At 40.8% G+C, this 22676-nt stretch overlaps 1 protein-coding gene across 1 annotated transcript in view; it reads right to left on the bottom strand.

Annotated features, from left to right (window-relative positions):
• The window catches only part of LOC146009670 (protein-glutamine gamma-glutamyltransferase E-like), a 73597-nt gene that overhangs the window by 15222 nt on the left and 35699 nt on the right, over positions 1 to 22676 (bottom strand). The window contains exons 2-6 of the mRNA XM_083150127.1: positions 4083 to 4223; positions 2917 to 3156; positions 1976 to 2094; positions 1497 to 1625; positions 354 to 531 (exon numbers count right to left, since the gene is read on the bottom strand). Of these exons, the coding sequence (XP_083006253.1) occupies positions 354 to 531; positions 1497 to 1625; positions 1976 to 2094; positions 2917 to 3156; positions 4083 to 4223 (807 nt within the window). The remainder of the gene's footprint in view (positions 1 to 353; positions 532 to 1496; positions 1626 to 1975; positions 2095 to 2916; positions 3157 to 4082; positions 4224 to 22676) is intronic.

Raw genomic sequence — 22676 nt, 5'->3', positions numbered from 1 at the left:
CGCATCTGATTGTATGCCTTAACTTAAGGCATACAATCAAAAAATCGGACGCCCGGATAACTCACAAGTACCGAAACTTTTACTTATTCATAAATTTACATCCTCTTATGAAGAGGTGAAAGAGGGATTGACAGGAACCAACAATTGCACCCTGAATACAGTAAGGGTGTGTTCATTTAACTTAATTTCATTACTAATGGGCACACCTGCAGATAACAAAATACTCTGTGTGATTATTGCATGATAATATATGTGCATTTTAATAAATGTAATTGTTTAATTCTCCCCTCCTCCAGGCAAATCATTTATAGTTACAATGCTGTGCAATTGAAATGAAGACAGTCATAGTTTACCTGTGCACATCACTGCTGCAAAGACCCAGCACTGGCCATACTTCACTGGCTTGTAGTTATCATTCTGCCATTTCCACAGAATTTCAACACTTCCGTTCCAGCTGTTGGGATCAGCCCCATCTGAAAAGTCTTTTTCCCACTTTCCCTCAAGTACGCCAAAGTCATCATTACTGTTGATCTGTGAGGTGTAGATTATCACAGACTTTATGATTCTTGCCAGATCAAAACAAATTAATTATCAAAATGCTTTGCCTAGAGTAGTTTAGTCATACAGATTTCCACCATTTTTTTGTGACTGGGGCACAGCGGACCCAGAAACCTCCCTGACAGAGGATAGACCACATACAATTTTTCCAAGCTCTGTCCCCTCTTTTCATGGGTCAAACAGGAAGGGGCAGAGCCAGTATGGTGCAATTACTTTAGAATTGTCATTTTGGCCCCTCCCCTTTTATAGACCAGCAAATTACGTCATTTTTCTGAGACTGGGCAGGGCTTAGTAATATTGTACCTGCTCTCCTCCAAATCTACAACATGTTACTGCTGTAAGAAAGACTGTGTATGTGTGTGTGTAATGTATTATCCTATATTCATTGTGTGTGTGTGTGCGCGTATATATCTATTATTCTCATGCAAAGCCTTTTTGATTATGCGGGTATGTGTTTTAATTGTTTTTTCTGTTAATGAAGTCAGCCGTCCGCCCTGTCTACGGCCAGGCCCACGCAAATATAAGTCAGTCTCCACACAAAGCGGCTGCACATGCGAATATAAATGTATGCGTGTCCGCAGTAGCTTAACATCGCTCCCCTGTGCGAACACGCAGGGGAGCGATCAGACCAGAATCAGGGCCAATGTGTGTTGTTTTTTTCCTATAAGTGACAATGTGTCATTTTTTCTGTAGTTGCAAAAGGGTATCTTTTATTTTTTGTTAATTGCCAATATTTTTTTTTTATTAAATCCTATGTGTTTTATAGTTTTCCTCTGGGTGTTTTTTTTTTAAATAAAAAAATATAATTGCTAGTATAATGTATTTTCTCTGTGTTTATGTATTATAATGATTTGTAAGGGTGTTAGTGACAAATGAAGGACCAAAACTAGCTGCCAGTTACGCTAGGTACACCTCTCCCGCTGGTTATCCATTCTTACCATTGCACTGATAACTCTCCCCACATAAAGAGGACTATTCCTCTGGGAGTAATCCCCAGCTGCATCTCTCTGACAGTTCAGGCTTCTGTCTAGGATGTCCAAGCAGATGTTCAAAATGTTGTTTTCAAACTGGACAAACAGAAGAAAATACAGTAGATTGCCAATCAAATGTCTTTAATATAATCTAGTTTATAAATATGTTTTTTTGGTACTTATGTATTATCTGGGCTCCCATGTTAAATGCACCCCATTTTTTCATACCCCTACTATCCAACTACGCATGGAGTTGATTTTATATAGTGTGGCGAGCGCAGCGAGCCACCGTGCCCGAAGCGTGGCAAACGCAGCGAGCCCCGTGAGGGGACGCGGTCTCATAAGAAAAACGGGAGCCCAGATATTACATAAGTACCGTTTTTAAAAAAAAGTTGTACTAGTTATTTTAATACATGACATCTGAGTGTATTATGAGTTTAAGTTACCTGACCATAGTTCCATCCTATATTAGTAATATGCTTATCATTTCCCATGAAAATGACGCCATGGTCATTGAGGATATATTCTTTCCTCTCTTCTTCACTGGCCATGTACACATCATCATCTGTAGAAAAAAACAAAAGGATTTTTTGAAAAGAGATAACTTTGAAGAGACATCACAAACAATACAGAGACATTCACAATTCATCGGGCCATTCCCATCATACTGTATCACCAGATATGTACCTTTAGTCCAGCAATCAAACTGCACTAAAATAATGACTGGCTGCTGGTGGATAAGAATAATATTATATGAACAATAACCTTTCATTCTCTACTATGAAAAGGACATTTCTAAATACCTGTTGAAATTGCCTCATTAGGCTCCTTAGCATGCAAATGAGTCGAATGCAAATGAGTAAGAGAACAGAATTGTAAATAAGTCTGCAGTATAAAAAAAAAACACTAGCATGAATAACAGATGATTTATAATGTCAGCATGTTTAATTAAAAACGTTTACCCATGTGTACTGCATAGCAGGCTTGTTTATGGAACACAACTAGACATACAAATGAATCATATGATGGTAAATACATGTTTGTAAGGTGTGTACTTTTTTTTACCACCCCATACAGTACATCCCAGTAGGGTCAAGTATTCTCTACTACATAATGCAAAGTTAAACTTAGGAGTTTTTCATTAATTTGCTTCATTCATCTGATGACAATTCTTAAATAGTTCAAACAGATATAGGTGAAGGAGATTTAGCCCCCTGTGTCATTTTTCAAACACAGCCTGTAACATGGCAGTTAGGAACTGGTCCATTTCCTCTGTCCACTTTCTCTCTCCAAGGCTCATTACATAGATCCCATATTGACTGCACAACCTCCAAAAGCCAGGCATGATGGTTCTGTAGTGTTTGTAATGTGATATGTTGTGCCTTACCTAAACACCAGGGGTTAAAAAGCAGTATAAATTTTCCGAGTGAGTAGGTGGAGACATGCCCCATTACAGATATCTGGACACTGAGATCGTATCGTCCTATGACAGCATTGGCTGGGCTGGACATAATAATACGCAAAGAACTCCCTGGGCTGGACTCCAGAACAGCACTCCACATCCCACTGGTCCATGAGTTGGACAGCGCAAACTCCACGTTTGTATTGTAATATCCAGACTGGGGACCTTTCAGAGATGAAGACATAGACAAGAAATTACTGTGTGCAGAGGAACTTACTAGACTATTGCATACTATTGCAACATATTTTAATTAATGCCATGAACCATACATTCATTACTTGCTATGTGCAGTATTACCTTGTATTAGCGATGGACTGGGGCATGATGGGCAACACCAGAGAAATGCAATTATGGGAGCCTACAGGCCCATCATCAAGGGTGGATGACACCAGCGCACCCAATTGGGAATACACTGAAACCACTATACAAATCCCAATAATACTCCTTTCAGCAGTTGTCCTTAGTTCCTATGGTTTCCTTTGGTAAGGTTGTATCTCTTCCACACATTGACACCTGAGTTCACCCTGGTCCAGAGATGGACCTCTCCTAGGCCTGGAAGGGACTTCAGTCACGGGCCATTAGTAAGAGGGAGGGGGGGCTCGGGTGGCAGCAGCATTGATGGAGACCATTGGCAGACAAAGAATGGATGGAAAATAAGAGCTGGTGGAGGCAATGTTTTATTTATTCCAATGCATGTAATGGTAAAATATGGGATCTGTGTGTATGTGTTTGACTATGGGGCAGCGTGTGAGCATGTATGTGTCTATGTGGCAGTGTGGTGGTGGTGGTCAGGGGCCCTGCCTATTTTATCAGGCCTATGTTTAGGGTTGTGGCCAGCTGCCAGAGAGATTTGGCTAAACATTATAGAGTGCATGGTATGGACCCCTTGGAGGGTCGCTCCCCATTTTTGCTACTGTGGGGGCATGGCCAGCGCTCTGTGAGCCGCTGGCCATGTCTCCAACCCCTCTGTCTCCCTGAATAGATGCTGTGCACATGCATGTACGACTAAGAAGCAAGCCATTCCTCTCTATATGGCTGGTGCAGATCAGGTTGGACTTTATTATGTTAATGAAATGATAAATCCTTTTTACCTGTGCGTGCATTAAACACAATGCTTTGCCAGTCTGTAAGTGGTTTATTAAACTCCAGTGTTATTCTGTAGGACTGTCCCCTCCGCAGGATCAGCTCAGAGCTGTTATACATATCCGTGTGATGCGCTTTCTTGTTGGATTCTGCAGGGAAAGAAATTACATCATTTGTAAAATTATATACCGTATCATACTGTACTGATACTGCAGATGCAGTGGGGTTTGTTGCAGTGATTAATGCAGGATGGCCAAGAGTTAAGTAAATAGTTTATTTTATTTTGTGGCAAATCTTTCCTTAGTTAAGCTGCATATACCTCTGGAAGCATTGTATTGTGTATATTGCAGAATGAGCTATGTGAAGCTAAATAGCACGTAGAATAAATAATTGATGATGATGATGATGATGATGATGATGGCTCAAGACACAGCTGGTAGCCCATAGTAGCCGCTCTCCCCCAAGGTCTGGTTCTATTTTTTAGTGAATGAATTAGCTTTAATATTAAATTGGGGGTGTGTGGTAGGTGGAGAAGGCACCATGCAGTACCAACAAGGCTCTTCCCCCCTGTGAGGTAATTTGGGAAGTCAGGCCTCCATATGCCACAGGGGAAGTGGTACTACACAATCATACATATTACTGTGCTTTAATCCTCCAGTCTTTGGGGTTTATTTACTAAGATGGGAGTTCTATTTCAGATGGGATATGGGATCAGAATCTACTACTTATTTATTTATTTAGCACCTTCTAGAATATAATAGATAGAATCTGAAATAGCCACATCCAATCCTAAATAGAACTCCCATTTTAGTAAATAAACCGCTATGGAAGGATTATGGTGACGTACAATGGAGGAAGAGGGGGAGACATAAAACTTTCAGTGGTTCTCCCCATTGTGACTGGTCACGCTGTGCGTCATTGTGTTCCTCATAATGTGGTTGTGCAGAGAGAGGTCATTCTGCCTTTCTTCTCATGGTGTTGATGGTGGAAGTTAAATTACCTTCATTTGCAATTGCCTATAATCCTGCAGTCACTGTATGTATGTTTTCTAGCTTTAAACGCAGGCATATGCTGTACTAAAGCACAATAATTGCATAGTTTATGGCTGTGACCGATTTGCAGTGTTTGGACGATGGGGACAGAAGAATCTTCATGTCATATCTGACTGATCCAAGCATTGGTTGGCTGCATCTGGCAATGTAAGTGTTGCCGCATCTGAGTGCCTAACATTTCCTCTGTTCCTTTACAAATGATAAAGAGGAAAATGTTTCCTTCCCAAGAGTTAAACACAGATACTGTATCATGTGGCCATACACTGTAAAAATCATGTGGTGTATGGCCACAATATCTGATTATATCAGGCTGTCAGATAAAATGGCTGGTATGATAATGCACCAACCAATATGTAAATTGACAGTTAGGAGCTGTTTTGCTGGAGCATTATCACCTTGCACATAACGTTCTTTATGGGGATAGTCTAGATACCACTTCTCCACGCTTCCTACATTTACCCCAATGTACAGTATGCTCTGCATAAGTGAAGAGCCAGTTGGAGCAAATAGATAAATAAGAAGTGATCAGTTTTAAGAAACTTCTCGTCCCTACAGTAGCTGTCAGCTCAGTGTACAGTAGTGACATGATCACCGTGGGCCTTTGTGTATGTACGCAGACACTATATTTCAATCAAGATATACTTATATTTACTAAATATGCAGTAACTATATATACCAGTTGCCAGTGCTATAACAGAGGGTATATACATGGTCAGTCCAGTGCTTACAATCATTTCTATAGCAAGTTTCCTGGATTACAATAGGATATAATACAGGAAACTACAGTAAAAGTCCAAAAGTCCATACCTGCCTACTTTGAAAGTCTCCTCTCTGGGAAAAGCCTGGAGAGGAGACTGTCAGCAGCACTTCGAGGGACGGAGCCTGATGTAGACATCATCAAGCCCTGCCCCCAGCATGGCAAATCCCCCAATTTGCATGTCCCTGGGGAGGGGCTAAAATAGAGCTATTTTCATATTAAGCCCCTGCCAGTGAAGAGCCGCGAAGCACAGTAATTTAATGAGGCGGCTGTGGAGATGAGGGGGGGTCCACCGGAATCCAGGAGTATTTTTACAGGGGGCCGGGATGGGGGCCCGATTTCCGGGACCCTCTCCGGCCACCCCATATCCCTCTTTCCACCCAGGTTGAGATACACCAGAGCAGGTCATATATTGGTCCTTTTGATTTCAAGTGATCTGTATTGTTTTTAACACTTTTTTATAGATTTTTTATTATATGTAATAATTGTCTATTAATTAAATTTTCTTTAAATGTATTGGTTGACTCATTAAAACATATGAGCGCTGCAATATTTCTTTTCTTTTTACATTTATTTGGGGACCTGACTAGTCCCTCATTGCAGCTGTTCACCCTGAGAGAACAGCCTTGGTTAGCGCTCTAAGTAGTTTTCTGCAACGGGAGGGTAGGCAAGCCTACAAAAAGTCTGAAGCAACAAAATTAAATGGGGAAAATTAGCTTTGTGAAACTTTGTTGAATCTGTGATCTGAATTGTATCATTATTATTATATATTTATACAGTGTCACAAAATAGCACCATACAGGAAAGTAACTAAAAAACACACAAACACTGTAATATGACATATATGTTCAAGACGAGGGGAAAAAATCAAACTGGAAGGTTTCTATACAACTGAATGGACATATAATAACAATAGCAGTGACCAAGTTCCCTGGGAGAGCAGACAGGATCAGAGCAGCTGGCTGAGTTGGGGTACTCTGGAGACATTACACTATAGAGTGAGAACCAAGTGGGACAAAGGCCCTGACCATGTGAGCTTTCAGTTCAGGGGAACTTGACAAATTCACTCATCACTATTAATGACATGGTGTTTCAACAATCTGATTATTATTAACCCTTTGAGTGGCAACATCTCTGTGAGAGATGTTCAAAATAGCCGCTAAAAATGTCAGCATCACTCACATTTGTTATATAAATTCAAATAAAAAATGTGCAAAAAAAGAGTATAATTCCTATATAAGGTACACATTACAGGTCATTATGTTGAATAAAAAAAATAGGGGGGCAATTTTCACACCTATTTTTACAAATTCACTTGGCACTCAAAGGGTTAACTAAATCTTAGGCTGCCAAAATGACAGAACAACATAACAGTAATGTAGGTGCCTCTCGCTGTGCTAGGCCAAAACTGAGCAACACTTGAATTGTCCCATCAGGAACCATCTAGTGGCCACTGGGATCACTTGAATTCCCTCCATAGAGGTGAGGAGTAGTGTTAGCCACTATTATATACGATTACTTGTTTCTGTGTCTAAAAAGTTCATGTATTTATATTTTGTGTACCCACATTGAATGGTTGTACCTTTTACTTCTACTCATACCAGTGACAAAACATATATATATATATATATATATATATATATATATATATATATATATATATATATATATATATATATGGAAAGAAGATGTAGAGGTGCGCTCAAGAAGTGGTTTCACCAGTCCACAATTTATAAAAATACAAAGTATTTATTCTTTACGGTAAAACGTAAAACAGTTTAAAAAGATACAGGTTATGAAATCGTTTACAATCAATTTCGTGGTACAGTACAGGACTTCAATCACAGGTGCATCATGATCATACGAGAAACCATACGCGTTTCGTCCCCTAGGGACTTCTTCAGGGGTAGTACACCAAGATCTAAAAAGTGGTGAAATTATGCCATAAACATAATGATAATAGTTTTTTCAAGAGGTTTTTTAGAATAAGTTCAAAAAATAGCTTCTGGACATGGAAAGCAGGAGGAAGGAACAAATGAGGAGATCGAGAGGAGGAGGAGGAGGAGATGGTCAAAATGTGATCAACGTGGAACTGAAGGGGTGCAGACCCGAACATCCCAAGTTCACCTCAGTGAGAAGGGTCTATTTTATAAAAAATACACATACCGATAAGCTTTTTTAACCTTGATTAAATATGTGGATATGGGATTACACTCTTGGGTGAGTGCTTAAGATGGTGATGTAGTCACCGTTGTAGGTCTACCAATCCTGTGCTGGTTCATTCAATGGATTGCAGCGTTTTCTGGAAGTTTAATATAATATCAATAGATATTTTAATTAAGTCTCCTATAAATATCGGGACCAATATGATGCCGCAAAGACAATCTGTTAGGTATATTAGAATTATACAATATTTCTTAAACCTCTATGATCCAATACATATAATTGAAATGACAAGATGGATTCATAAGGGTTTTGGTTATCACAACCATATTTGGTGTCGATGATGGAATCTTAGTCTTATTGAGGTGGATAGTGGTAAGTGTACATACCAGAATTCAGAGCGCAATAAACAGCCTCTTCAGCTGATGTCCTTTTCAACGTTACCGTCAGTTCTAAATAACAATAAATATTGGTCCGTTGAGAAGTGCATGTGCAACATGATATGGGCAATACCCCATATCATGTTGCACATGCACTTCTCAACGGACCAATATTTATTGTTATTTAGAACTGACGGTAACGTTGAAAAGGACATCAGCTGAAGAGGCTGTTTATTGCGCTCTGAATTCTGGTATGTACACTTACCACTATCCACCTCAATAAGACTAAGATTCCATCATCGACACCAAATATGGTTGTGATAACCAAAACCCTTATGAATCCATCTTGTCATTTCAATTATATGTATTGGATCATAGAGGTTTAAGAAATATTGTATAATTCTAATATACCTAACAGATTGTCTTTGCGGCATCATATTGGTCCCGATATTTATAGGAGACTTAATTAAAATATCTATTGATATTATATTAAACTTCCAGAAAACGCTGCAATCCATTGAATGAACCAGCACAGGATTGGTAGACCTACAACGGTGACTACATCACCATCTTAAGCACTCACCCAAGAGTGTAATCCCATATCCACATATTTAATCAAGGTTAAAAAAGCTTATCGGTATGTGTATTTTTTATAAAATAGACCCTTCTCACTGAGGTGAACTTGGGATGTTCGGGTCTGCACCCCTTCAGTTCCACGTTGATCACATTTTGACCATCTCCTCCTCCTCCTCCTCTCGATCTCCTCATTTGTTCCTTCCTCCTGCTTTCCATGTCCAGAAGCTATTTTTTTAACTTATTCTAAAAAACCTCTTGAAAAAACTATTATCATTATGTTTATGGCATAATTTCACCACTTTTTAGATCTTGGTGTACTACCCCTGAAGAAGTCCCTAGGGGACGAAACGCGTAGGGTTTCTCGTATGATCATGATGCACCTGTGATTGAAGTCCTGTACTGTACCACGAAATTGATTGTAAACGATTTCATAACCTGTATCTTTTTAAACTGTTTTACCGTAAAGAATAAATACTTTGTATTTTTATAAATTGTGGACTGGTAAAACCACTTCTTGAGCGCACCTCTACATCTTCTTTCCCTATTCTCTATATCAGACTCCCACTAGCGGCGGGGTCTTCAGAGTAGTGCTGCTCACCAACAAGCGCAGGACGGGATCACAACCCCCCTTTCTCTCTCATATATATATATATATATACAGTAATCACAGTGCTGTAAGATCCTTCCACCAGTCTTCAAAGCTGTCACGGATCTTTCATCTTTGGAGAACAATGACAAGTCACTTTAAAATCCTTTATAATGTGACAAGCACTGATGTTTATATTTATATAAATATCTTAAAGTCACTTAACAAATCATAATGTACATAATTACATAACTTTACTCTTCATGCTAAGAAAACACCCTGTGCTTATTTTGTTGTATCAATAACTAAGCATTAAAGTAGATTTTGCATTGCGTGTGCTTGTCTGGTGCATGTCTTCACAAGACAATAATAATTAGAGAACCTGCTGATCTCACAACAGTGACATCTCAGGAAAGAGGAGTCACTGAGTCCTGCGGAACACATGGCAAAGCAATATGTACACTTCAGAAACACTCATCTAGAAGAACCAGAGCTTCCTCACAAAATAAACTCTATGAACAGTTTTGTGAGTAGTACAATTCACTAGTGAAGTTTATCTGGTAACATCTGATCACTCATCTGACGCTTGTACAACACAGTCATTATCTCAGACAGCTTTTAGGAAACACAAATACTGTATATGTATGTGAAAGAAAAATGAAAAGCCAACTGTTTAGTTTACATATTTACACAGTTAATTGTCACATACTTTCAGAAGATTGCTAAAGTAATAAAACTATATATATATATATATATATATATATATATATATATATATATATATATATATAGCTGCTTGGGGTGGCGAGCTGGCACTCTCCTTGAAGTTAAACGAACCCCGGTGCCCGTTTGTACGACAGTGCCCCGAAATGTTGATCACTTGTTTGAATACACATTTTTTTTCCAAAATATATATATGCAGTATATGGCTAACTACTCCTCACCTCTGAGGTGAGGTACTACCAGTGACCACTAGAGGCCCACTTGATGGAACAAATTACTCCTTAACAGAAAGTGAAAGCAAAATGATCTGTTTCAAACTTGCTGGATATGTACAGGGGGAGCTGTGAAGACAGATATTGGAGGTAGCAGCAGATAGGGATTAAGCTGTCATTTTGATGGGCTTTTTAACTAGTACTACATAATATGAAAACATCCACAGTATTTTGAATTTAGGGATACAGGAAAAGCATTCAATTAGCCCAATTAAATACCATTTGCTATGATTGGTGAGTGTACTATGTAGTCATTTAAAAGAGAAAAAAAAATCTGCATAGTAACCTGGATGATACATATGAGAATAAAACATGACTTTAAACTCACAACTGAGATACAGGAACACAAGCAATAGTTTTGATCATTTGAAGTTGAATTTATAGTATTATCAATAATATCGAAATAGAAAATAATCTGTTAGATTTTCACATGTTTTATGGTTCTCACTTGTAATGTTGAACTAACATAATGAAGAATGTGAAACTCTGTTTGCACAATGTGAACTGATGCAAAACAAGTCCAATTATACATAAAAAAGCAATAGATTATAAAAAAATGAAGATAATATAATGACCAAATTAATTACCAATTAAATAAACTATGCCATATTATTCAGTCCACTGTATGAAACAGACACATGTGCTTTATAAAACATTGCATTTTGCCCCATGTATTATGGCCAAATACCCATCACATAGCGTCCGTCACTTAATTGCAAGGTTTGTGTAAGTTACCGCCCAACATTTTTTAAGTGCATGTCCTATAATTATTTCTATGCATCTTAGCGATTTATTTTAACAATTATTTTTATGATTATATTAATATCTAAAATTAGATTGTGTGTTAGATGACATAGCACATCTTACTTTATGTTCATTTACACTCTCCTATTTGATCGGCCTTTAAATTTTTCAGTATTTCCTAATGTATTATTGCTTTTGTACATACAGTATGAATGTTCCAATTACACTAATATGGAATAACCAGCTCAGGCAGATTGCTACAGTATATAGCTATCTGAAATTCCTAATCACTCATCTCAACAGTGTAAACCTATAATGGTTATTTGGATGATTGGTCCTAATTGGGAATGTATTTTACATAGTTTTTTTGTCTATGTTAAAAGGTGAAACTATAAAAATATTTTACATATATACTGTAAATCTAGATAATACTTAACATTTAAGTGGACTTACTTTCATTTTCAAATCATTTCCTCTTTATTAATTAAAACTGAATGGATGAATGCCCATTTTAAGTTATTGTACACTTTGTTAGTACATAGCCACAACCCTGTAGTAAGTAATGTCAGGTACAGACTAAAAAAGAACTATCCCAGATACTGTATATTTTCAGACAGTTAACACTTCATATTGTCTACTATTATGCATGGCAATAAAAAAAAAGAATTTCTATTGTTCTTTCAAAAATTCTATTTTCTAAGTCAGGCATGTCCAAACTATGGCCCTCCAGCTGTTGTGAAACTACAAGTCCCATCGTGCCTTGCCAGTTTTGTTATAAGGGAATTCTAAAACTATGGCAAGGCATGCTGGGATGTGTCATTTCACAACAGCTGGAGGGCCACAGTTTGGACATGCCTGTTCTAAGTGAAGTACTGCAGTTATGTTCTCATCTACCATGTTGTGTCGTACTCATATAATAGTGTATAGTGTATAATATTTGAGACATTTACTCACTAATTGGACATTTTTTTATAGTATATTGCAGATGTCATTATAGCCCTTTACCAGTCTGGAGTGCTCATTACTCATTAGTTTCCTTTATACTAATTGTTATCATCCCACCTTCTCTCACAGTCCCTCTCTCGTTAGCCTACATTTAAGCCAACCCATTCAAAGACAAGAATGAAAATACCAATTGGGAATTAGTTGTACCCATGACTTAATCTGGGTCATCTTTTGGCTAAATCATGCATATTAAAGTTCAGTATTGTATTATACTGTGCCATATAGGCCGGACAGGTACAATCTATATTCAGCACTAGTCACTGGCTGCATAGGAAAGGTTTTTTTTTTAATTTTACTTTCCTTTACATGCATTTTGTTGATCTTCACTCCCCAAACACAAAGAGCAAATGTTGTAAAGTAAGTAATGGGCTTGTAGGGTACACAGTCACTAAACTTAAAGCATATTCACACAGGGGGGGGGGGCATGATGTATTCCGCCATTCCGCTATGAAGGAGGATTTTGCTGATGATGCGCAGGAGCACGCATTGTCACCTACATTGTGCGGACACACTGGACCTTATTTACATTTTGTCGTTGTGACCTGTTGGAGTCAGCAAATGTTGTCCAGTGTGTACCCACTGTTACAGTGACTAGGGCAGCGTCACCTCTAATGCTGGGTACACACCAGAAGGATGCAGATCGTGAGCGGGTCATAAGACAATCGTGCAACCCGCTCACAATCTGCATCCTATCCGGGTCCGATCCAATTGTGACCCGTAACCACTACAATGGTTGTTTACAGATCCTACCCACAGGGCCGTGCATCGGATTGGGATCGGATCAGAAATGGCCCAAAACATGCCCAATTTACATACAATTGGTTGAGATTGTATCTAAATTGGGTCATTTTTGGGCCAAATCGTTCTGGTGTGTACCCTTCATAAATGTTGCAAGTATAACCAAATATTAAGTCATTTTATGTTATATGCTGAGTTTGTTTGATATTATATTATAAGAAATGAAAGTACTGAATCAATTTTTAAGATATAAATACACAATAAAAGCAGCATTCTTTCATATAAATAATAATACATAATTTCCGGCTTTCCTAGATTAAACTTCATTTACAATTACATTAATATACAGTATATCTCAGGGTGACACTGTTTAGGATACATCCAAACTTAGCTTAAAATGGAAACTTGTATACAAAAACGTGTGTGTATACTTTGTAAAGTAAATGGTACTTAATTTAATATTCTATACACAGTTTTACTTTACCAATCTTTTTGCTAGAATGCTGTACCTCTTTTTTAGATAAAAACAAATGAGGATTTTTACTACAAAGTGTAAATATTTGTCACCAAGACATTTGTTTCCTTGTACTTTAGGTATAGAATATTACTTATAGTATACAGTACACAAAGCACTCACAATGTTTGGTCAAAATGTCATAAAAGACCATTGACTTACCATCCATGGTGATCTGATGTCCTGGCTCTTGTGTAGTGCAGGTAGAAATCAAGTAAACTACCAGAGAGATGTGAATCAACCATTATTTGTATCTTCCTCTCTGCCCTCTCTATTAAAATTCCTGTGACTGAGTGTTTTATGAGAACATTAATGTGACATGCCTTACTGCTTACATTGAAGGCTATCTGGTCTCTTCCTGGTCTGCTGGTCACAGGATAACCGGAAATGCCCAGAGAAGATTCCAGCCAGATTCCTGTCTCCTTGGCATGCATTGTAATATTTGCAAATGAAAACAGCCTGGCACGAACCTCTGTAAATACTTAACCAGTGACACAAACCTGTGCTTGAGTCTGAGGTGTTCCCTAGAGTACATAATAATTTTATAAGATCTCTGAACAGTTTCATAATAATCCCACAAACATGCCTGTCCTAGTTGTGCTCTGTGTTCTAACTGATATTTTTACAACTTGTGACATGTTGTTCAAGTTATGTGTTTTACATGAAGATTATGTTGGGCGGTGTCATATGTGGCATGCTGAAAGTTACTGAGGTACCTTTACTAAAGTTTATCTAATAGTATAGAAAGTTTTGTATGTAGCAGGTATTCATTTAATAATTAGATATTGACCAATTAATTGTAAGCTTACTCTAATTGTATTAATATTTTAATAATTATGATAATTATGATGTCCTACCAGGTGATGGAATTGTACTCAAGCTGTACCAGTCATATATTGCCCCCAGAGCCTGATTATAGGTTCACACATGTAGCTCCCCTTGTAATGCTGCTTAACACATGTGCATGAGCGCTCAGGGAATCGCCATTCATACTGCCCATGTGCATGTAACAAAGCAGTGGCGTAACTAGGGCTCCGCAGCCCTAGCGGTGGCGGGGGGGGGGGGGAGGAGTTGACGCCACAGGGGAGCAGGAGCATAGTTTTATAAGTGAGAAGTCCTCCCCCAGTGAGAAGTCATCCACAGGCCCAGGAGTGGAGAGGAGCACCCTGAGCTGCCCTCTCTCCCCTCCTCTTCCAAACACCGGAAATGTGAGCCCTGCGCCACCATCCTTGCTCCCTCCCAGATACCGGAAATGTGCGCACTGCGCCCCCCCCCAGTCACAGAGATGTGTGCTGTGCACTGTGCCCCCCCTCCAGATGCCGGAAACATGCACCGCAAACCCCCCCCCCCCAGATGCCGGAGATGTGCAGGACTGCCCTCTCCCACCCAGACACTGAGATGTGCAGGTCTTCACTCGAGAACTACATTTCCCGTCGTCCCCCGCGGTTCAGGCTCAGAAGAGGAGTCAGGTTACCTAGTCATCAGCTTATGCCCAATGGTATATCCGGGGGCACCGCCGGCTAGTAGCATCATCCCCCAGTAGCATCATCCCCCATTGACCCATCCAGCCTCAGCGGGGTCAGTGCCGCATCAGGAGTCACGCGGCTCCACAGACACAAAGAAGCGCAGGAAGCAAGCAGCGCGAGGAAGCACCAATGTCACTGTGCAAACCTGCACATGCGCAGTGACATCTTAGCCGGGATTTTGTTATGGCTGTGCGAGGTACCAGTGCAATTTGTTATAGCGGTACGCCGTACCATTCCGTACCGCCACACTTGCACACCTGGGCATTACAGTGTGTATCGGAGATGTATTGCATAATGTATTGCATAATGTATAAGGGGCAGTACATGGGGGGGGGCTAGAAAATATTTTTGCTGGGGGGAGCATCATTTATAGTCACGCCACAGTAACAAAGGCTATACAACTGGCATATGGGATCTAATGCTTGTGGCGTGTGGAGACTTTGGCTTTAGGCTTCCAGTCTGGCACTGTAGCACAATGTACAGATGGAGCAGGCTCCATCTTTGCAGGGGCTGGCGATTCTATCGCCAGCCCACGCCAGTGGCCGTCTCGCCCGCCGTCTCCCCCGGTGCCTCTCGCCGCCCCGCCATCCCCCCTATCCCTGCTCGTCTCCCTGAAGAGGAGAAGGGCTGGATGCCACCTCAACTGGGACACGTGTGCTTGTGAGATGCACGCGCTTCCCAGTCAGATGGAGCGTCTCTGCACCGGTGATCACCAGTGCAGGCATGCTGGCGATCCCCGGCCAAGGATCAGAGGCGCTCCATCTGTATATAAAGTAATGGTTCCATCAGTAAGTTACATTGGCACAGCCATCTGGCAGTCACCTTGAGAACTTTACCCCCCCAGAGAACACCAGGACAGGTGAGAGCTAAGAAGCATGGAATAAATTAGGCCTTCATTCTATTCCTCGGCTGTCACCTGCAAGGCACCCCCTCCCCAGTCCTGGTGCTATAGGCTACAGTCTAATCAGCCTATCTAACCTATTAACCAATAATCAGGCATTGATCCCCCCCCCCCCCGTTGAGAACAGAAATGGTGGGGCAAGAAGAGGAGGTGGGTGCTACTGCTGCACTAAAGTTCCCAGACTATCATGGACACAGAGAAGCCCCAGCTGACAGCATTAATATGGAAGGGAAGATGTGATCAATCTTAGTTTATATTATTATTACACACACAACACACTCAATCAGTATTTTAGACACCACTGAAATGTTGTCACTCTAGTTCACGTTTTCCAGTTCACCTGGCAGGTGCACAGGTGCACTCATTACTCATTGACACATTTTAAAATATCCACAGGTGAAGGTAATTATTTCACTTGTGATTCTGGGTGGGATGTATTAACATACATCGCCGCCCCTCGCCACGCCCCCACCGCGATGCCAGCCCATATGTACTAACATATGCGTCTGGCATCGCGGTGCGGTTACGGAGCCCCCCGCATTACCTGTAATGTGGTTTGCGGGGGTCTCTGTCGCCTCCTGTGCTCTGTGGCGGGCACCGGCGTCTCCTCCTCCCCCCTGCTGTAACATGCTGCTGGGGGAGGAGGAGCAGCACGGAGGATGGAGGTGTGGATGACGGGCAGTGATAGAAGCCCATAGGCTTCTATAGGGTATTGCCACCCAAGACGAAGACGGTGCGGCTGGGTTTTGGTTAATTTGAAAATGCTGTAAAACCTGGGTTTTACCGCATTATCGGCTTAGTACATCCCGCCCCCTGTGAGGAGAACTGCAAATCATGCACTGTGTGGGGTCCTGAGGATCGACTTTCAGAACCTGTGATTTAGACAACCTCCAGAATATGCTAGCCCATTGTTAGGACAAATCAGTGGTTTCCAAACTCGGTGCCATGGCACTTGTAGGGGTTCCACAGGTTGCTGGTCCAGGATCAAACCAAATTATTAAAAGTTAATATGATAGGTTAAACCAGGAGCTACCAGCAATAAAATTAAAGGATAAAAACAGCACAACCCTGTCCACTAAAACATATTCCAACATAAGAAAGACAGGTAGGCACAATTTACTTAATTTAATAATTGTTGCTGAAATTAAAAACGTTGGCCTAGGGGTTCCATTAAATAAATACTGTTGCTATAGGGTCATGTGATTCCTGAAGGTTTGGGAACCCCTGGAACAAATAGATAATGATCTCCTGGGTACAGTTTATCTAGGGTTCAGATAGTTGGTGGTTAAAATCTACAGAAAAAAACCCACTTATTCCTATTAGTAAGTGCACGTAGCATTATCCTTACCCGTGTATAGGCCATTTATATTTTATACACACATTCTGAGGTTCCATGGCTTGAACAGTTTGGGTACAATTTTCAGATAGCTTCATCTCATTTGTAGAAGAGGAACTAAAAGCAACTGCCTTGATGGATCTATTTGTAACAAAATTATTGTACTTTCTAGTATATAATAGTCAGTCCTGTATAGCTTTCTCCTAATAGGATGATTTTAATTTGATCATAAAGGAATTGAGTTATTTTTGAGCATCTTAAGACATAAAGAAGAATTTGACGGCTGATAAGAACCACTTGGCCCATCTAGTGTGCCCCTTTTTTAAACATGTTATCTCACACCATATTTGATCCTTATTTCTTTGAAAGGATATCATAATGCCTATCCCAAGCATGTTTAAATTGCACTACTGTATTTGCCGCTACCACCTCTGATGGGAGGCTATTACACTACCCTTTCTGTGAAGTAATTTTTCCTCCAATTTCCGCTGGATTTTCCTCCCTCTTTAATATGTTGAGATTTAATAGGATGCGATTTTTAGTAAGGTTCTGAAATCGCACCTTATCGCATTTTTCAAAATGTAAATTTTTGGGAAGAATTTAACTATTTAATTAGATGAAAATTCGCGGCCAAAAAATTTGATATTGTGCAATTTTTAGTCATGGAAATGTGCGAATTTGAGGAAATTTTGGAGACATGGTAATGTGCATTTTTTTTTTTAAATAAATAAAAAAAAAAAACGGCGTGGAGTTCCCCCTCCTGACAGGGCCGGATTAACAATGGGCCTGATGGAGCTACAGCTCAAGGCCCACTGTCCAAATAGGCCCATTTTGTAGATGAGGACTGGGGCTTTCCAACGAGCCTAGCCCCGTGTTGCTAGCACCCCGGGAACCTGAGATACTGCCGGGCAAACCTGGAACGTTTTCCCCATAGGATAACAAGGGACCCACTAATTCCGGACCCCCACCAAGTTCCGACGACTGCCAGTTCCCCCCATGGCATAACAGAAGCTCGAGGTTGATCTCTTTCGAACCCAAATTGCTGGGCCTTCAATCTGATACTAGTTATATGGGTTAATTGGTTCCAGAACTATTGCGGGTAAACAGATTTTTTTATTTCTAAAATGTAACTAAATGGCCCAGTTTCATGGGACCAAAACATTCGAAGCCCACTTAAAATTTCTTCAATATAATACTGGTCTCACGTAAATGGGTCAGTTGGTTCCGAAGATATAGCCGGTGAAATATAGCCGTTAAAGGGGGAGAGGGGGTGGTTTTCTCTCCCCTTCACTCCAGAAAATGCAGGGACTAGGCTGGGGCAAAAGGGGCGAGTCCCTGCATGATCCTGGGATAATATTCCCTGGTAAATCCCTGCATTTTCTGGTGTGAAAGGGGTATTATTTCAAGTAGCCGGGACCTGCAGTGCTCTGAATACAGCCGGGCAGCCCCCCCCCCGCTCTCTGTCAATGGCTGTCACTTCTGCCTGGAGGTGGCTGTCCCCCAGTTACCACGAGAATGTGTTCCCCCTTGGCAATGAGTATGTAATCCCACATGGCAACGAACATGGAACCCCTGGCAATGAGCATGGAACCCCTGGCAATGAGCATGTAGGTAAGCAGCACTTATGTATCATAATTTTTTATTGGCATTATGGTGTTTGGCATAATACATATTGGAAATTATGGTGTGTGGTTTAACATGTAATGAGCATTATGGTGTAAATTTTTAATGCGTGCCTTTGGCGAGCAATGTCCCTGTTTGAGAAGCATATTGAGAATTTTGATTCAATCCGTTTGGTATAGTGTGTATTTTGGCTCAATCCATGTGGCAAAATGTGAATTTTGCCTTAATCTGTGTCGCATAATATGAATTTTGACTCAGTGTGAATTTTGGCTAATTCCATGTGGCATAATGTGTAAGAGGCAAGTACAGCATAAGGGGATTACTATTGTGTTACATGATTTGTATAAGGGGTATATGGTGTGGTAAACATAAAAGGTGCTGAAATGTTGTCTACCAAGGTTTAGCTTTTAGTTTTTGTTAGACTGGAATGCCGCCTCACCCCGTAAGTATTTTAGGACATTGGCATCCTGTGAGTGTACCATTGGAGGGCACTCGGCAATATATCTCCCTGCATCCTGTGAGTGTCGGAATTTGTAATATATAATTAGTTGAAAGTATTTACACAAATAGAGACACACCCATGAGCAGACCACCCAACCAGAACACTGGTCACGCCCCCCACATTATTAGGTGCTGGCCACAACCCCTATTATTGGGCATAAAAGGCCCTTGATAATTTCAGCTCCAGGCCCATTTAGACCTTAATCTGGCTCTGCCTCCTGAGCAGACTTGGTTCCAAAAATACGGGGGACAAAAAGCATAGGGGTCCCACGTATTTCTGAAACCAGCCCCGGGCTCCAAAAGCCCACAGTGTTATGCCACAGCTGGGAGACACTTTTTTCGTAAAGTTCCCCCATGTGCACTGTAGCTGGTCAGTCCTGGATGGTACACCTGGGGGAGTGGGGACGCGGTACACTTACACAGTATCCATGTCGACCTATGTCGACATAGAGACCAAAAAACATGAAAAACTCATGTCAACCTTTTCCATGTTGACTTATTGCATGTTGACCTTTGATGACATCGGATGACATCGGCGCTCACCCCTCAAACCCAGCAGCCACCGAGCAGCTGTGAGTGCCAGTTAGAGGAACCAATGATTTTTCCTCTGTGCTGGCGCAAGCAATTCATCATTTTGCAGCCCTAGACAGGAGTACTGCATTTATAATAAAATAAAATTACCACTTCTAAGAAGTATGGTCATTTGTATCTTTAATAGTTGTGCTGTACAGAATAGTTGTCTCTTTAGCATTTTTTTGCTGTATTATAGTCCTGCCATAAATGGCTGCATAGGCTGAGTAACCCCATTCATCCCAACAAACAGTATCCCAGAATTGGGACTTCTGCGTAGCGAAGCAACGCCATGGCCAGAAAAAGGGTGTTGCTTAGTTGCTTCATGAGGATGCAGGACAGTCCCCCCAAAAATGGGATTGTCCGCGAAAATTGAGACAGATGGGAGGTATGGTAACACTAATTGGGGTGAATCTAAGTACGGATGTTCTCTTTCAGGTTTGGAAGTAAAAGCAATTTTTTTTAATGATATGACTATACTGGACGTTTGCATGTAGTGAACAAATACTGGGCAGCTTCATTTTCACACTGAAAATTTGTGACACATCCATTTCAACTTATAAATCTCTCTGCACTTTTTATATGTACCCCACCTGCAGTGTAACATTGTTTTACCAAGCTGCAAATTGTTGTTTTCTTTTTCTTTTGCACCTACTCCTACCTCTGAATCAAGCTCTGTATTGTGATAGCTACTAATAAATGTTATACTGTAGTTTCCTACTCCCTTTATGCCACATTTTCTGGATTAAATGTAAAATCAATTATGTTATATTCACCCTATTGAAATAAGTATATCTGTTAATAAACTGATAAAAAATAGTTTAGGATTTTGAAGTTACCTATTGATTTAATAACCATATTTAAGCTACAGTAGCTTATCACTACAGGTTGAGTATGCCGAGCATTTCGGATAGGGGAATTTTTCGGTTTTTGGAATACATTTTTTTTGCCATACTTACCTGTCCCCTGATGGTGTCCGGTGGTCCCTCTGCGTCCACGCAGTCCCCGGGTGTCCACAGCAGGCCTCCGGCATCTTCTCTGGGTCTCCAGCGGTCCCAGGAATGCATTGCGCGGGTGTGCGCGTTCACCGGTGACGTCACCGGCGTGCGCGCACACTCGCGCAATGCATTCCTGGGACCGCTGGAGACCCTGGAGAAGATGCCGGAGGCCTGCTGTGGACGCCCTGGGACTTGGTAAGTATGAAAAGAGGGTTAGGGGAAAAAAAAAAATTATTCGAATGATTCCAAAAACCACGTTTTTTGGAATAATTCGGATAATGGATGCCCGGATACAGGATACTCGACCTGTAAAATAAAAGATACAGGGCGGGATGCAGTAACATCTGCCGACACACTTCCGTCGGCTACCGCAGTGATACTGCTCGTAAATGCTCTATATGGGATTAGTATCGCAAAGGGCAGCTCTTGGCATACAAAGGGAATGCTTGGAACTAGGCTAAATTAAAAAGTATAAAAGCAGCGGTACTTGTGTAGTTTCACGGCGCCAGCATGGCGCCGTGCGTCTGAGTCCCCTTGCGGGGCTCGCTTTGCTCGCCCACGCTGCGGGCTCGGTGGCTCGCTGCGCTCGCCACGCTATTTAAAATCAACTCCATGCCAACATGGATAGTGGAGGTATGAACTATCCATGTTGGCATGGAGTTAAGTTACTTTTTTTAACATAGCTTGTGGCGAGCGTAGAACCCGGAAGTAGCACGGCGCCATGCTGGCTATGTGAAACTACACAAGTACCAAAGCAGCTTCTAATAGCAAATAAATTGTTGACAGTCTGTTGTTGCTGGTTTTGCTGTTGTTGCTGGTTTTAGACTATTGATAGATGGCCCCAGCAACAGTTATAAAAAATATTGTTGGTATAATGCCACCTATAGATGGTACCAGTTGGCAAGATATTGATGGGCAATCATTGGTTCTCCAGGGCATGGAGGAATCGCTACCATTGGTTCTTTACTCTTAATAGCTTCAACCATCAACAGCCAGCCAGTGCAGAATCAATGTTTAGCTTTTGGCTCTAATTTCATAAGCCAATCAGAGGCACTCATTTCAATACTCATTTGCATAAGGCTGACTTCTCTTGCCATGACATAAAAAGTGTGTGCTTTACACTAGGCAATATTAATAAGTATATAATCAGCTGCCGATGGCTGATAACAAGTGGGCTGTTGACAGACTGACTATTGTCAGATGGACCCTGCAGCAGTTGTAAAAAAAATAGAAAAATATTGCTGGTATACGGCCACCCATAGATGGTCCCAGGACAAGCTGGGAAGATATTGGTGGGCAAACATTGGTTCTCTAAGGCATGGAGAAGTCGCTACCATTGGCTTTTTACTCTCAATACCCAAATCATCTACCATTGGTTTTCAACCGTCAACATAAAATAAAGAAAACAAAGATAGTGTAGCATAGAAGATTGCCCATTCAAATCTGAAGAGGGGCATTTGATTGGCTAAGGAGGCCTATTTGGAAAGATTGAAGATGAGTTTTAGGGAATCTGGTGATGTGGCAAGGAATTGGGAAATATAATGGATCACATAGATTCTAATAATGGTCTCTATAAAACTAATGGCCCTTCTATAGATGAGTTTAAACTTAGTGATCCCCAGTCAGATACCTCTCTG

This window comes from Crinia signifera, chromosome 6 (genome assembly GCF_055691185.1).
Source record: "Crinia signifera chromosome 6, ASM5569118v1, whole genome shotgun sequence".
NCBI classification, from domain to species: Eukaryota; Metazoa; Chordata; class Amphibia; order Anura; family Myobatrachidae; genus Crinia; species Crinia signifera.
The sequence above is the reverse complement of the archived record's forward strand: the minus strand, read 5'-3'. Positions and strand labels throughout refer to the sequence as shown.